Below are 16,930 nucleotides of genomic sequence, written 5' to 3'. Positions count from 1 at the left end.
TTAATCTCCTGAAGCATGTTATCACAGGCAAAGGGTCATTAAAAAAAAATCATTTGCTGGCAGACCGACAGGAGCGTCTGCCACTGAATGAGCTGCCTAGCCAATGGTCTATTCTGGAAATGACTGAGAATTCTGTCTCCTCCGCTTGGGTCAAGTTCCTCAAGCCTGAATCCCAGCTCCTTCAGCGTCTCGCGTTCGCCAGCCATTTGTTGAACGGAGACCAGATCATCTACATTACAGAGCCCAGGAGAGACTTCAGTGAGGCAGGGACTGAGTTCCAAGGTATCATGATTAAAAAGATGTACTTCTAGGAAAGGCAGAAGGGGAGACCTGTCCATCTACTGGTTCATTCGCCGTGTGCCTGCAGTAGCTGGGAGAGAGCGAAGCAGGAACTCCTTCCTGGTCTTCTACGTGGGTGCAGCACCCCAAGCCTACGTATGGGTCGTCTTCTCCTGCCTTCCCAGGCGGCTGCTGGGGAAAGCAGCACCGTCAGGACTTGAACCAGCACTCTGAAGTGGAATGCCGGCACCCCAAGCAGCGGCCTTACCCACTGCGCCACAACACCAGCCCCTGGGTGTGTCTAACACGCGTACTTTTTACATCTTGCGCAAACGCATATTTGACATGGGAAGACTTCTCAACATTGTATATTATCAAGGGATCTATATGACCCACAATTTCCAAGAGCTGTGGCTCCATAGCAAAGCATGCAGTCAGATTTTTATGAGAAAATGCATTATGAAACAGATGTACAGGTTTTCCTAGAAACACGGTCTTCATAAAAGAGGTGTGACTCTAAGGTTTCCTCTGTAATGTCGCTGCTGTGATGTGAGTAGACCAACAAAACCCAGGTTGACTGTACTTCCTGTTGTGAAGTGCTCAGAGCTGGACCGGGGGGCACCACAGTGGTGCAGCAGGCCTAACTGCTGTCTGCAGCAACAGCATCCCATACGGCTACCAGTTCGAGTCCTGGCTGCTCTGCTTCCCATTCAACTCTGACAACGCAGCTGGGAAAGCAGCAAGAAAATAGCCCAAGGGCTTGGGCGCCTGTGGCTGCCTGGCAGACCTCCTGGCTCCTGGCTTCGGGCTAATCCACCCCCTATTTGGAAGGTTCTCTCTGTCTCTCCCTCTCCTTCTGGGTGACACTTTCAACTAAACAAAATAGCACACATTTTAAGAATAAGAATAATAATTCATAATAAAGAGGTGCGAGGACCCTGTCCTCCCCAGCGGAGTGGGCCATTCCTAGACTCAGGGCTATTTGAGAGTGGGTCTGTTAGAAAGGGCAGTCCGGCCCTGTCTCTCACCCGGGTGACACCTCTCCAGAGTGACACTCAGTGCAGAGCAGACATAGCTGTGAGACCTTAACCCCCTCCAGAAAACAAGGCAGAGACAACGCTCAATTAAAACAAAAAAATCACTCCACGGTGTAGTCGCTTAAGTCAGCACCAGGCACTAGCATCCCATATAAGCATTGGTTCGAATCCCAGCTGCGCCACTTCCCATCCAGCTCCCTGTGAACGTGCAGCAGAGGATGGCCTAAGGCCCTGGGTCCCTGCACCCAGCAAGGACACATGGAGGAAGCTCCTGGCTTCAGACCGACCCAGCTCTGGCCACTGCGGCTATTTGGGAAGTGAACCAGCAGATGGAAGATCTTTCTGTCTCTCCCTCTCTCTCTGGAGCTCTGACTTTCAAATAAAATAAATCTTTTTAAGGAAAAAAACTCATTGAGAACAAGGAGGGCTCAAAAAAAGGGATTCCTGGAGTTAAAAACGCTCCAAGGTCAGGGGGCCCGGTGCAGTGGCCTTGTGGCTAAAGTCCTTGCCTGCCTTGCATGCACTAGGATCCCATACGGGCGCCAGTTCTAATCGCAGCTGCTCCAGTTCCCATCCAGCTCCCGACCTGTGGCCTGGGAAAGCAGTGGAGGACGGCCCAAAGCCTTGGTTCCCTGAATACAAGTGTGGGAGACCCGGAGGGAAGTTCCTGGCTCCTGCCTTCAGATTGGCTTAGTTTCGGCCACTGCGGCCACTTGGGGAGTGAACCAGTAAAAGGCAGATCTTTCTCTCTGCATCTTCTTCTCTCTGTAAATCTGACTTTCCAAGAAAAATAAATACATCTTTTTTTTTTTTTTTTTAAGATCACCAAGTCTCCACAGGAAAAAGGGGCAGAAGAAATAAGAGGAGAAAATGTGGTGGCCCACCTGTCACTCCTTATATAAACCCGCTAGTACTTTCCATACACTCTCACCCAAAATAGTCTAGACGATGCATAAAAAATAGACTACGCATAAAAAAACGTAAGCCTGAAAAAGCACACAGCTGACCCAAGAGTATCGAAGGCGCCAGCCATCTGGCAGAGCAAATGAACTTTAAAATGCAGCTTTTCGACAACCTGAAAATTGATGAGGGCAGAGTGAAATGTACCAGCAGTGCAGTTCTGGGTGCCCATGTCCTGTCGTCTCCCCACGTCCCCCTCCGTTCCCAAGGTCACTGCCACCTGGCTGACCTTCTGGTTATAGGCTGCCTCCAATATTATACATGAGTTCTTAGACTGTATACACTATACTCACGTAAATCCCCACATGCTGCTCACAGTAAGAGCCCTTCAGAAGGCAACCAGAAGTTGTTAAATGGATGAAAATGAAAAGATATCACATGTGTTTGGGAAAATGATAATGGAAAGAAAAAAAAAATCCCTCAGGGGTCAAACAGAATTAGAATGGCCCTATAAATGTGTAAGAAAGGATTGCTTGGTTATTAATACTAGCACTAGAGTAACTGGCCGGCGAATTTCAAAACATGTTAGAGGGCCCAGCGCGATAGCGTAGTGGTTAAAGTCCCCGCCTAGCACACCTCGGGATCCCATATGGGTGCAGGTTCTAATCCCAGCAGCTCCACTTCCCATCCAGCTCCCTGCCTGTGGCCTGGGAAAGCAGTCGAGGACGGCCCAAAGCTTTGGGACCCTGCACCCAAGTGGGAGACCCGGAAGAAGCTCCTGGCTTCAAATTGGCTCAGGTCCAGCTGTTTTGGTCACTTGGGGAGTGAATCACCAGACGAAAGATCTTCCTCTCTGTCTCTCCTTCTCTCTGTTTATCTGCCTTTCCAGTAAAAATAAATAAATCTTAAACAAAAAAAAAACTTAGAGCAATATGTTATACTTGTGATTCTGGAGGTTTCAAAAAATGGTTTATTATTAAGAAAAGGAAGCTATATGGGGACTGCATGGTGGCACGGCAAACTAATCCTCGGCCTGCGGCATCTTAATCTGTGGACATTGGATCGAGTCCTAGCTGCTCCACTTCCAATCCAGCTCCCCGATAATGCACTTTCAGAAGCAGGAGAGGATGGCTCAAGTGCTTGGGCGTCCCTGCACCCACGTGGGAGACCCAGAAGAAGCTCCTGGCTCCTAGATTCGGCCCAGCCCAGTCCCAGCAGTCATGATCACTTAGGTGGTGGACCAGGCCATGGGCTCTATTTCTGTCTCCCCTCCAAGACTATGTTATGAATAAAAATAAATCTTAAAAAAATAGGGAGAATTTCACTCCTTTTAGTAACTTATTTTTTAAAGATTTATTTTATTTTTATTGGAAAGGCAGATATACAGAGAGGAGAGACAGAGAGGAAGATCTTCTGTCCGATGATTCACTCCCCAAGTGAGCGCAACGGCCGATACTATGCCGATCCGAAGCCAGGAGCCTCTTCTGGGTCTCCCACGCGGGTGCAGGGTCCCAAAGCTTTGGGCCGTCCTCGACTGCTTTCCCAGGCCACAGGCAGGCAGCTGGTGGATGGGAAGCGGGGCTGCTGGGATAGAACCGGCACCCATATGGGATCCCGGGCGTGCAAGGCGAGGACCTTAACCACTGCGCCACCGCACCGGGCCCTTTAGTCACTTTTTTTTTAAAAAGATTTTTAAAAATTTTTATTGCAAAGTCAGATAGAAGAGGAGCGACAGAGAGGAAGATCTTCCATCCGATGATTCACTCCCGCACGTGACCGCAACAGCCGGTGCTGTGCCAATCTGAGCCAGGAGCCAGGAACTTCCTCCAGGTCTCCCATGCGGGTGCAGGAGCCCAAGGCTTTGGGCCGTCCTTGACTGCTTTTCCAGGCCACAAGCAGGGAGCTGGATGGGAAGTAGGACGGCCAGGATACGAATTGGTGCCCATATGGGATCCCAGCATGTGCAAGGTGCCAGGATCCCATAAAGATGCCAGTTCTAATCTCGGCAGCCCCACTTCCCATCCAGCCTGAACTGCTGGTGTTGTGGGCAGCAGCTTAAGCCACTATGCCACAGCACCCACCCCTCTGTTTGGCTTTCAAACATGAAAAAGCTAATATTTATTCTAAAAGGTGGTGGCCACTATTGATGCTATGAGAAAGTCACTGTCATGTACTGCTGGAAGAATAATTTGGCACTGCTTTTGGGTAATAACTTGACAACATACCATAATGTAAAGCAAACTTTACAACGCTCGTGAATTTCTTGACCTTGTCATTGAACTCATAAGCATGTAAATTGTTCATCAGAGGTGCATGAAGAATTCCAAAGATGTCTATTCGCTGATCATAAACAAGTATACGTGTCTGTACTCCCTCCTCTGGCATCCTCGATGGGTGAGTCCTGGATGGCTGGCATGGGAGAATGCTAGACCTCCATCACATGCGGGCACGCTGCCCCAGCAACTTTTCCCCCTGCCCACCCTGCAGTCATGTCTTCAGCACAAAGGTGTTGGCCGAGAACCTGCTGTGAGCTGAATGGGCGAGTGCTGAGAGACGGGAAGGCAGCAAGGAGCCCACCCACTTGTTCCCAGGAAGGAATGGAGGACTGAGCTGCCAGGCGAAGGGAGGCAGGTGAAGGGGGTCCATGTGGAAGGGCAGCAGGTGCCCAGTGGGCCTGTGTCCCTGTGCAAGAGTGACATCTGGAGGGCAGGATGGAGTGGAGAGGGCTGCAGAGGCTGGGAAGCAGAGAACTTAGAGAACTGGGCGGGGCTGGAGGCTACCAGCAGGAGTGTGCTGTTAATTTCAGAAGCCACAGATGAAGGTTGGTGGCCAAGCGTTTTTAGCCACAAGGGGACTAGATTTCCCTTTTCACCATCTAACTTTGCCTTAACTTTTCTCAGCTATTTGGTAGAATGAATAAACATTTCTTTGAAAAAAAAAAAAAAACATACGTTGCAGATTTACAGAGAGGGAGAGACAGAAAGAGGTATTTTCTATCTACTGGTTCACTCCCCAGATGGCTACAGTGGTCCCGTGTTAAATCAGGCTGAAGCCAGGAGCCAGGAGTTTCATCTGGGTCTCCCACATGGATGGCAAGAGCTCTAACACTTGGCCCATCCTCTACCGCTTGCCCAGAGAGCCGGATCGAAGTAGAGCAGCCAGGACATGAGCTGGTGCCCACGTGAGAGGCCGGTGCCACAGCGCTGGTCTCAGAGGACTGATTTCAAAGGAGAGAAGGAGGCCCCTGACAGCAACGCCAGCATCCCACATCAGAGTCCCAGCTGCTCCACTTCCAATCCAGCCCCCTGCTAACTCTCCTGGGAAAGCCTTGGAAACTGTCTGTGCTTCTGTATCGACCGACCTGATGGACTTCCGGAGCCCCTTGTGGCCACTTGGGGAATGAACTAGCAGATGGGGTCTCTTTTTCACACACACATACACACTGCCTTTCAAATGAGTAAGTCTGGTTAAAGAGAAAAAGCAAAAACAAAACAAAACAAAAAAACTCAAGAAAACACAAAGATCCAAATGATTTCGAAAACCCTAGCTGTAGGCAATTGTCTAGGCTGCCATGTACTTCTCCTGCTGGGAGAAGAGCAGCCAATAGCGAGAAGGTATTCTGGGCCTGGTTAATGCTACTTTTTTTTTCTTCCTACAGTACTTTTTCTGCTTATCTATTTTTATTGGAAAGGCAGATTGACAAAGAGAAGAGACAGAGTGAGGAAGCTCTTCCATCCACAGGTTCACTCCCCAAATGGGTGAACCAGTTGCTGGGGCTGAGCCGATCTGAAGCCAGGAGCCAGGAGCTTCTTTGGGATCTCCCACACTGGTCCAGGGTCCCAAGGCTTGAAGCCAACCTCCACTGCTTTCTCAAGATATAAGCAGAGACCTGGATGTGCAGTGGGGCAACCAGAAAATGAACTGGCACCCATAATGGGATGCGAGCACTTGCAGAAGGAGGATTAGGCAGCTGAGCCATCACACTAATTTCTTTACTTTTTTCTTTTAAAGATACATAGGGAATTCTGCATGCTGGCATGTGGCACCTCAGAGCAGAAGGCAGGGGACACCTTGCTGCCACACACAATCATGCAATGGGGGGGGGGAGCTGCAGACTGACCAGAGGAGAGGGGCTGGGAATATATTGGAGTGGGGGCCACAGAGGACACGCTTGACAGGTGAAAAGTAACTTGGCCCTCCACGAATTGGGCCACTGCACTCACACATAGGCAAGGGACTTGAGAGAGAATGGTTTGGGGGGGAGGGGAACCAGAGGGATGTCTGGGCCAGGGGCTGAGGGAAGGCCAGGCCAGGCCAGGCTAGGCAAGGCTGCAGCACCCACTGGCATACATGTGAGCTGGGTCTGGGGGTGGACCAGGTTGTTCATGAGAGCCAGAATGGGTGTGGACAACTTGGGCTAGGCCATGGCACGTGCCAGTTCATATGAGTGTTGGCTCCTGGGTGATCTAGGCTGTAGTACCTGCCAGTGAGAGACAGAACAGGTGCGAGCTGGTAGGGATATGCCATAATACCTACCAGTGAGTGCCAGGTCTGGGAGTGAGCCATGCCAGATTGGGTTGCAGTACCTGCCACAACACAGCAGATCCAGGGCTGTAAATGGGCCTGGAAGGGGAACTTTAGTAGGACTCCCCTTCTAGGCTGCTGCTTCCACCACTGAGCATGAGAGCTAGGGCTGGGGCAGGCTAGACTAGGCTGGGCTGTAGCACCCATTGGCAGGTATGTGGTCTGGGAGTGAACCAGGCTGGGCTAGGCTGCCACACTCGCTGGCGCATGTGAGAGCCAAGATGGGTAAGACTGGCCAAGCTAGGCTGTAGCACCCATTGGCTAGTGCAGGGACTGGGTGCAAGTCGTGTCAGGCTGGAAAGCAGCACGCTCTGCAAAGGCAAGACCTGGGCTGGGAGCATGCCGAGTAGGCAACTGTGGGGACTCTCCTACTATGCTGCAATCCCTGCTGGTGAGCATGATAACCAGGGATGGGAGTAGGCCAGGCTGGACAAAGCAGTGGCATCCATCACTATATATGTGGGCTGTGTCTGGGGACAAGGGGAGTTGGGCTGACCTAAGTTGCAGTAGTCATGGGGTCTGCACAAGAGCAGATGGGATGCAGGCTGGGCTGAAGGAGGCTGCAGCACATGGTGGCATGCACAAAAACTGGGACTGGGTCTGGTGGGGATTACTGGGGATTGTCCCAACAAGGCCATGGCATCTGCTGGTGTGTGTGTGTGAGGACCTGTGGCTGGCTGGCTGGGCTGGACTGCAGCACCCATCAATTTGCATGAGGTATGGGGCTGGGAGCAGAACTGACCAGGCAGCTGCATCCACTGGGATGTGCACTGGCTGGTGCAGGTAATGGACTGAACCTGACCACGCATTAGCTAGCACACACAAGAGGCAAGTCTGAGGTCACCCCAGGCAAGGTTTCTTGGGGTGCTCTCCAACTGCACTGCTGGACTTAAACCCCAGCCACAGGGACAATCACAGGATTCCAACCTTAGATTGCATGTATCGGCCTCCTCGGCTGTTGATGCCTGTGCAGCACACAGCATGCCCAGATCCACACCAGAGACACGAGAGCCAGCTTATCTAGGCTAGCAGGGGACACCAAGTGCCTTGTCAGAAGCTGGAAAACCAAACAAATTTGGACCATTCTTCCTGGCCAAGTTCTGTAGCAAGTGTCTGCGACAAAGCCAACCCCATATCGCAGAACTCTCAACAGCATTCAAATAACATCCATGGAACATTCTAACCCACATGAGGGTCTCCAAGTGTCATCAGATGACCATCCCCCACCCCCCGGGGTGCTGATGTAGTCTGACAGCAAGGAGTGGTCCCTCCCCCTCCCCACCAGTGGACACAGCAGAAAAAAAAAGTGAACCATTTATCCCACCCACCTTCTTCCCTATCTCGACCTTCTCCACCCTCATTGGAAGCCCATATGGACATACATCCCTCTCAACTATGTAAACAACAATACAAATAAAATTACCACAGTGTGTGCAGGCAGACGTGGGTAACGGACTGAGCCAGACTGTATATCGGCAAGCTCACACCAGAGTCAGGTCTGGGATCACCTCAGATGAAGTTTTTATGGGGATCCCCCCAACTGAACCGCTGAACTCAGAACTCCCAACCATGGGTGATGGGGTCTGTGATGGATGTGGAAGACAGGAAGGTGTGTAGAGTATCGTTCTATTGCAGGCAAGGCGACAAGGAATGTCCCGCTGTGTGGCAAGGCCCTGCGGATGTCTCTACAACACCTGAATGCAGCTCTGCCTCCCTTTGCATGGACACCGGACAACCCCACTGAGAATTCTATAATCTATTTAGGCATTGTCTGCCTCTGCAGAGTTACTGTTATCAATGGGAGCTTAGAAGCTGATGTTGCTGTTACCGTTTTTAGCCAAAAAGCTGTTATTGCTGTTATGGCTGCATCCTGTGGCAATATGCTAATCAAGGGTGCTAACTCCCCTTTTGATCCTATGCTAATCAAGGGTGTTCCGTCTTCAGGTGTAGTGGGAATCTATTCTTTCCCTCTTACTTTGATCTTTTCGGTCCCTCCTGTGAAGCCCTTCCTTCCTTGACTGTCTCAAGACCAAGCTGTAGAGTAATTGTGGTAGGAATGTGTTACTGATTGATGCACCATCTATTGAGAATCTTTTCCTAGCCAGGCGCCAGGTGCCAGGCACCAGGTGAATAACATCCTAGCCTTAGGTGAAACAAATGGCAGAGTTATCTTTAGAAACACCCACTTGACCATGACGTAAAAAATCTGAGCCAGAGTTTGACTGATTTTGTATAAGTAAAGCAGACAGCTTTAGTGCGTCGTCCATTATGATGATGAAGTCCTAGTGGTCCGTCTCTTTCTTTGTGCCTCATCCACACACCCTTCGCAAGTTCCGAACTCAGCTGGGGCTGGACTCCGGCACATGGGGGGAGAACTGCAGAATCTGTGGACTGACGAACTGTGGAGTGTGTGTGTCAGAACTGGGCATCCTCAGTGGCTTAGACAGAGCGGTGGTTGGATACCCAGAAGCACAAGGAGGATAGGACAGTCCATTAGGGCCTGCAGAGGACGTCTGGTACCACAGCAGAGGAAGGAGGGCAGAACCAATTGGACAACTACCCCAGCCAAGCACTGACAGCAAATGGAGACTCTGAGATGGCCTATGTCAGCCAATGGACTTTGGAATTGGTGAGATTGACAGCATTTCAGAACTATCGAAACCACTTGAGCAGAACCGTCAGAAAATGCTCTACATTAGGGACCTTGGGATGCTATCAGGTGGCTGTTCCCCATCTTTGGATCCTGAGGCAGTTGGGAGGCTGTGTGCGGCTTCTCCTCTCATCTCTCCCTTCCCCCCAGATACAGAATGAAGAAAAAGAAAATTCAGAAACAATGGTCTCACCCACTTTCCCCTAATACTCTACCCTTCCCACCCTGATCAATTATGTAAACATCACCAAAAGTAAAAATAAATTAAAAAAAATAATTTAAGAAGAAAAAGGGAACAAAGTTGAAGGACTCACACTTCCTGATTCCAAAACTTATTTCTAAACTACAGTAATCAAAACAGTATGGTACTGACATTAGGAGAGCGGCAGAAACCGCTGGAAATGAAGACAGCCCAGAGGCAAACCCTCGCGTGTATGGCTGACTGATTTGCAACAAGGACGGCAAGATCACTTGATGGGAAAAGGAGATTCTTTCCAACAGGAAAACTGGGTCCCCCTCCAGAAGAATGATCTCCAAGTGGATGGGAGAGCTATATACTACGGAGCTAAAATGATAAAACTCTGAGAGTAAGACCCAAGGAATGTAACACCAAATACAAAGGCAACAAAGGAAACGGAGCGCCTCGTTGGAATCCCAGCTACTTCCCTTTTGCTCCGACCTTCTGCAGCTGTTCAGCCTGGAAGGCAACAGACAACGGCTCGGATGCGCGGGTTGGTCACTCACGTGCAAGACCCAGGCTGAATTTAGGGCACTTGGGAAGGAAACTACCAACGGATCTCCCTTCTATCTTTCAAATAAAATGCAAACAAACGCATTTTAATGACCCAAATAAAATACTACTTCACACCCACTAGTCTGATTATTTACACACAACAAGGGGTGAGTGTTTGAGTCGCAGCTTCCCTCCCAGCTCACTTCCTGTTAAGGTGCACACTGACGGCTCCAGAACCTGGGGTTTTCGTCATCCACGTGGAGACCTGAATTGAGTTACTGGCTCCTGGCGTCAGCCTGGCCCAGCAGGTAAGTGTGAAAGGGAAGATCTTCATCTGTCTTTGTTTCTTCCTCTTTCTTTTTCTGTGTCTCTCAGACTTTCAAATAAATAAAACTAATTAATTACAAAAAAAAAAAAAAAAGGCAAAGGCAAGTGTTGGTGCGGATGTGGAGAAATTAACCCTCATGCACTGTTGGTGGGATATGAAACGGTGCTCTGGGGGCCAGCACAGTGGAATAGCATGTTAATCTTCCACCTGCAGTGCTGACACCCCCCCCATACAGGCACTGGTTCAAGTCCCACCTCCTTCACTTCCCATCCAGCTCCCTGCTAATAGCCTTGGAAATCAGAGGAGGATGGCCAAAGGCCTTGGGCCCCTGCACTCACGTGGGAGATCCAGAAGAAGCTCCCGGCTGCCGCCAACAGTTCCAGCTCTGGACAATCCAGCTCTCCAGAGTGAACCAGTAGATGAAAGATTTCTTTTTGCTTTTTTAAAGATTTGTTTATTTTTATTGGAAAGGCAGATATACAGAGAGGAGGGGAGACAGAGAGAAAGGTCTTCTGTCCAATGGTTCACTTCCCAAGTAGCCACAACGGCCGGTGCTATGCCGATCTGAAGCCAGGAACCTGGAGCCTCTTCCAGGTCTCCTACATGGATGCAGGGTCCCAAGGCTTTGGGCCGTCTCAACTGTTTTCCCAGGCCACAAGCAGGGAACTGGATGGGAAGTGGGGCCGCCGGGACTAGAACCGGTGCCCATATGGGATCCCTGCGCGTTTAAGGTGAGGACTTTAGCCGCTAGGCCATCACGCCAGGCCTGAAAGATTTTTTATCTTTGTTTCTCCAACTGCCTTTCAAATAAAGTAAATAAATCCTTTTTTAAAAGTTTACCCTCAAGTTACTCATTTTGAGCCATATTTTGGGGGGGTCCAAGACAGTACAAACCGGCACTTTCACCTTCATGTCAGGGTCACGTGTGCCATCGTGACTGGCCATCAGCAGGCACTTCAGCCTAGCTGTGCCTGATTTTACAGTTCAGCAAACATTGTACAGGACCAACACATCTCAGCAAAATCCCTCAAGGTTTCAGAAACTCTGCCTGACTTTTCCATTGGCCTACTCTTTGAAGCAAATTTCCAAATGCAAACATTTGTTACTCAAGTGTAACCAGTCAGGAGTAACAACAGGTGCCTCTCTTGCATACCAAACAGATGAGCTACACTGAGTGGTGAATTCATCAGCAACCAGATTCCCCAGCGAATCGCAGGGCTCTGCTGTCTGGGGTTATTCAATCCCTCCGCAGGCCTCTACTGCTCAGAGAGGCCCATCTCGGCCCTGCTGCCGACAGTAACAGCCAACTAAGCGATTTCATCAAAATATCACAGCCCCAAACACATCTGCATACAACCCTCTGGAAAAAGCACCCCAAAAAAGATGGTCAGGAAACTGATGCCTACAACACCAACATCCAATATCAGAGTACAGCCACTCAGTTCTGATGCAGCAGAAGATGGGGTCCTCTCAAGTCCCAGGGGCTCCCCCATCACCCACATGGGATGCTGACACAGAGCTCCTGCCTCCCAGGTTTGATCTGGACCCACAGCCAATGCAGCCATTTGGAGAGTGGACCAGAGGACGAAAGATATCTCTCTCTCTCTGTCGTTCCACCTTTTAAATAAATAAGTCTTAAAGAAACGTGATTAGCTTGCTTCTCTAAGGGGCCCTGCTGAGTTAGCACAGGTCACTGCCCTCGGCAAACACCCAGCTCAGCCATGAATACGCTGCCAAAGATCCCAGCACAGCATCCAATGCATATGCTTGCATACACACAACTAACTTGTGCCTTGGGCCTGTGCTCATAATACACACCAGTTTTGCCACTTTATTGGTTTTGATATTTGAAAAATATTTATTTATTTTAAAAATCAGAGTTCCTGAGAGAGAGAGGAGAGAGAAAGAGGAGAGATCCTCCATCTGTTGGTTCATTTTCCAGATGGCTGCAACAGTCAGTGTTGGGCCTTGCTGACGCAAAGAGCCTCTCGTCCAGGTCTCCCAGGCAGGTGGCAGGGGACCAAAGCCTTGGGCATCTTCTGCTGCCTTTCCTAGGCCACCCTCAGGAAGCTGCAATGGAAGTGGAGAAAGCAGAATACAAACCAAGGCCCAGATGAGGCGGTGGTGGCTTGACCTGCTGTCGTAACTCCTAGCTTTTGCCATTTTAAAGATGAAATTTGTCCAAATGCCAAGTTAAACACCTACATATTTTACTTTAAAGAGGTAGGGAGAGAAAGAGAGCTTCCATCTAATGAGTCACTCTGCAAAAGCCTGCCACGGCCAGGGCTGGGCCAAGCTGGAAGCAGCCACTCTCTCCAGGTTTCCTAACCAAAGCCAGTGTTTCATTTCCTAGAGTTTGGACAATTATGGCAGCTACAGCTATCAAGAAGAATAAGTTTGATCTTCAAACCAGATATTTCCTGTCCATCCATACTTGGTTTGTATCTCTCACAATGGAGCTTTTGTAAGAGACGTATCTGGTTACTTTCATAATCTGATCACATAATTCTGAACATAAATTACAAACAATCTGAAACAATTTCAGCACCAGTGAATTATTGCTAAGATGTCCACACACATTTCAAAGAAAACGCATAAAATGGCACTTTTTTTTTTTTTTTTTTTGAAAATGCCACAGCCCAAGTTGAATTTCCTGGAGGTCAGTGTTATCCGCAACGAGCATGTATCCGGCTGCACTCTGGAGCCGGGGACACACACCACTCCTCCCCTCCTTCCTGGACCCTAGGGAGATGTGGCCTTGTGTCTGTGCCCAAGCCCAGACTTAAATAAGAAGCACACTTCTTGCTTTTCATGCGTCTTACAGGTGTGGAGTCTCACATTTCCACAATGTTCCACCCGCACCTGCCGAGTGCTGTGCAGGCAGAGCCTGCCCTCGCTGACCTGTGACCCCACGGCTGACTATAGGTGTGGTCTGGTGCTTCTTTGCACATCCACCTGAGTGGAGAAGAGGGAGCATCCCAGGCCAAGTGCCAAGACGGGACCTGATGCCGAGGGCTTTTAGGCCCACTTGGTGAAATGTGAAGCATCTCAGGCAGGTCCTCACCGATGGTTAAAGCTTTGGTAACTGAGTGAAAACATGACGCCCCGATGACTGAGCCCATTGCACATGCTGAGTCCCCTCCTGGAGCATACATTACAGAATGGTTGTGTAGTTAACTCCAAGTTACACAGCAAGCCTGGCCACATGACCTGGACACTAAACAGCCCGTCATCCTTGGCTTCAACAGCATTCTGCATAAACTTGGGAGATCAGACAACAACTCAGGGGCCCAGCGCAATAGCATAGTGGTTAAAGTCCTCACCTTGCACATGCCAGGATGCCATATGGTCACCGGTTCTAATCCCAGCAGCTCTACTTCCCATCCAGCTCCCTGCTTGTGGCCTGGGAAAGCAGTCGAGGACGGCCCAAAGCCTTGGGACCCTGCACCCACGTGGAAAACCTGGAAGAGCTCCTAGCTCTGGATTGGCTGAGCTCTAGCTGTTGCGCTCACTTGGGGAGTGCATCAGCGGATGGAAGATCTTCCTCTCTATCTCTCCTCCTCTCTGTATATCTGACTTTCCAATAAAAATAAATTTTTTTTAAAAGAAAGTACATAATGGTATCATTGCCCTTCACCAGTGAGGAAGTGCAGACACACAGAGAAGTCTGGAACAGTACCTAGAATGCCTCCTGAACCTTTCACTTTCCTTCAGTGTTACACAGTTGTCCACTGTTTCTAAAATGCTAAATCGGGGCCAGCGAAGCCTCCACCAGTAGCGCCAGCATCCCATATGAGTGCCGGTTCTAGTTCTGGCTGCTCCACTTCTGATCCAGCATCCCTGCTAATACGTCTGTGAAAGCAGGGACGATGGCCTGTTAGGAATTTTCACCACCAATCCGATATGCCAGATGCCAGCAAGTCACACAGGAGGTCTTTATTCCAGCAGAAGTGGCCACGGGGAAGCGAGCAAAAGCAGGGCAGAGAAAGATGGCCATGGGGAGAGAGTGAGGCAGAGAGAGAAAGCAGACAGACAGGTCCCCAGCCATGGTGACAGGAGGGGGCTCCACGGGAGGGCAGCGGGAGGGAAGGGGCATAAGCTAGAGAGAGAGAGAGAGAGAGGGCTGCGGCACACTGTGTACCCAGGGGGCGGCTACTGGGAGCATGGGGCCGCGAGGGATGCATGGGCAGGGCTGTCGCGCACAGCGCCATGGGCTTACAGCGGATTGGATTGGTGGAGAACAGGGTTACAGTGGATCCGCGGAGAACAAGATGGTGCCAAGCCTAAACTGGAGGGAGTCTCGTTAGTCTTTGGGGCCCATGTTCGACGTTCAAGTCAGTCCTCCCATGGCCTCCATGCTTGGGCCCCTGCACCCAGCTGAGAGACCTGGAAGAAACTCCTGGCTCCCGCCTTCAGACTGGCAAGCCCTATTTGAAGGATGAGTCATCAGATGGAAGATCTCCCTCTCTCTTCCCCCTTCCCTCTATCTCTGGTATGCTGCCTTTCAAATTAAAAATAAAACAAACACATTTTTTAAGTTAAATCAATTTTGGGGCAGGCACTGTGTTGCACTGGGCTACAATGCTACTCAGAAAAGCCGACATCCCATATGGAAGCGGCCACCATCAGCCTGACCTCTGCTTACGATCCAGTTTCCTGCCAACGTGTCCCTGGAACGCGGCAGAGGAAACCTGGGTGCCTGGCACCCCTGTGGGAGAGCCAAGTGGAGTTCTGGGTTCCTGGCTTGTCCCAGTCCTGTGGCTGGCACCTGGCGGGTAAATCAGAATAGACGGTCTTTCTTTTTGTCAGTCTCCTTTTCAAATACAGGTAAGTCAACACAGTTTAAAAACTTAAGTGAACTTCGGCTATTAAGAGCTGTTCATTCTGATCTCATCCTATTTGGAGGAAAGGGAGTGTGTTTTGCCAGTTAAGACAGATGTTCCTTTTCCAAGGACAGTCCCAAATCTGAGGTTGCGCCATGAACTCCAAGGTCCAAGGCCACCACTTTCCGCCAATGTGACCTTGCACAAGTTACTTGATCTCTCTGCGCTCATTCCATTCTCAATAAAGACATTAATAGAAACCAACTCAACCATTTCCTCATCAATGGAGGCATGAGTAGCACCAACTCAGCACTCCTGAGAATTAAATGACACACACCATTTAGAAGCATCTGGCCGCCTGTACGCGCTGCAGTTCTGAGCCTGAATGAGCTATCTGCACTAAGCTCAGATCTCCCAACCTACACACGGTTCCTGGAGACACAACTCTTCCCACATTCAGAGACTAGCTTGCCTTTAGACAGCTCTCCCCAGCAGGCGGTCAGGGTGGCCTCCAGGGCGGACAGGTGCCTTTCTAAGTTTGACATGCACTTTATTAAAGAGCATGCTTTCCTCAACACTGCGTCGCCTGCAAGGCGCACGTACATTCTAAAACAAATTTTTAAAAAGTTTTTTTTTTTTAAATTAAACATTTAAGACTGTTTGGGTACTCAACTTCTTGTTCATTTGCCAAGCATGACACTTGCTCTAAATCACATTTAAAAAAAAAATGCCCTTCGCAGCTTGTGTGCAGTACTCGGTGTCCCCAATTGTTGCCTGTCCTAGAACAAAAGCCTAATTGCTGCGACCACAATGCAGTCCTTCTGTTGAGATCACCACGAGGCCCTCGGAGCAAACATGAGAGGGAGTTCTCGCCAGCCAGGCTCACTGAGTCGGCATCGCGGGACCCCAAGGCCCCCCGGACACAGCGGCCCCTTTCTAACGGCCCACGCCTTCCTGAATCGTAGCTCACTCCAAGGCCTTTTAGGACACGTGCACTTTTCCCGCTTGCGCGCGTGGCGCAAAACTCCTTCTCTCCCCAGCGTTTGAACAGGGTGGCAGTCCCCGGGCCGGGGCGCAAAGCTGTCGCTGTGGGGCTCCTGGGGGCGGGAGATGAGGGCGGAGTCCCGAAAGGGTGAGGCTCCGGTGGGATGAGGTCCCTAGCAGGCCAACCCGCGAGTGCTCGCGCCCCATGCCGCGGTACCCGGACCCCGGCCTGCCCAGCCCTTCTGGGACAAAAGTCTGGCGCGTCCATTCCGGGTTGGCACGCACCCACTCCACCCTCCCAAAGGTGGCCCCCGGAGAGGGACCTGGGACTCACGCGGTCTCCCCAAGCCTCGGGGACCTCTCCGAGGCGGGTTCCCGGCCCCTCGGGGTCTGCGAGTGGGAGGCTCCCATCGCGCGCGACGTGTGCCCCCGGCGGTGCCCCCCGTGCTCCGCGGCGCGCGGCTCTGCTCGGGACCTCGGCGCGGGGAGGCGGCGGGGGCGGAGGAGGAAAAAGGGTGGGGCTGAGGGTGGGCGGGGAGTGGCCCTGCCTTAGGGTCCGGCCGCCGGGAAAAGTCGCAGGGAGGAGGTGGCTAAAGCCACAGCCCACTTTCC

At 50.7% G+C, this 16,930-nt stretch overlaps 1 protein-coding gene across 3 annotated transcripts in view; it reads right to left on the bottom strand.

The window, feature by feature from the left end:
* TACC1 (transforming acidic coiled-coil containing protein 1) overlaps window positions 1-16,729 on the bottom strand; it is a 105,482-nt gene extending 88,753 nt beyond the window's left edge. For all 3 annotated transcript variants that reach the window (XM_040970352.1, XM_040970362.1, XM_040970420.1), the window contains exon 1: window positions 16,653-16,729. In XM_040970352.1, the coding sequence (XP_040826286.1) occupies window positions 16,653-16,729 (77 nt within the window). The remainder of the gene's footprint in view (window positions 1-16,652) is intronic.
* Between the last annotated feature and the right edge of the window lie 201 nt (window positions 16,730-16,930).

Source organism: Ochotona curzoniae, unplaced genomic scaffold, assembly GCF_017591425.1.
Source record: "Ochotona curzoniae isolate NIBS_2020 unplaced genomic scaffold, NIBS_Ocur_1.0 contig_1976, whole genome shotgun sequence".
Lineage (NCBI taxonomy): Eukaryota > Metazoa > Chordata > Mammalia > Lagomorpha > Ochotonidae > Ochotona > Ochotona curzoniae.
Note: the sequence above shows the minus strand (reverse complement) of the source record. Positions and strands in the feature narration are given on the sequence as shown.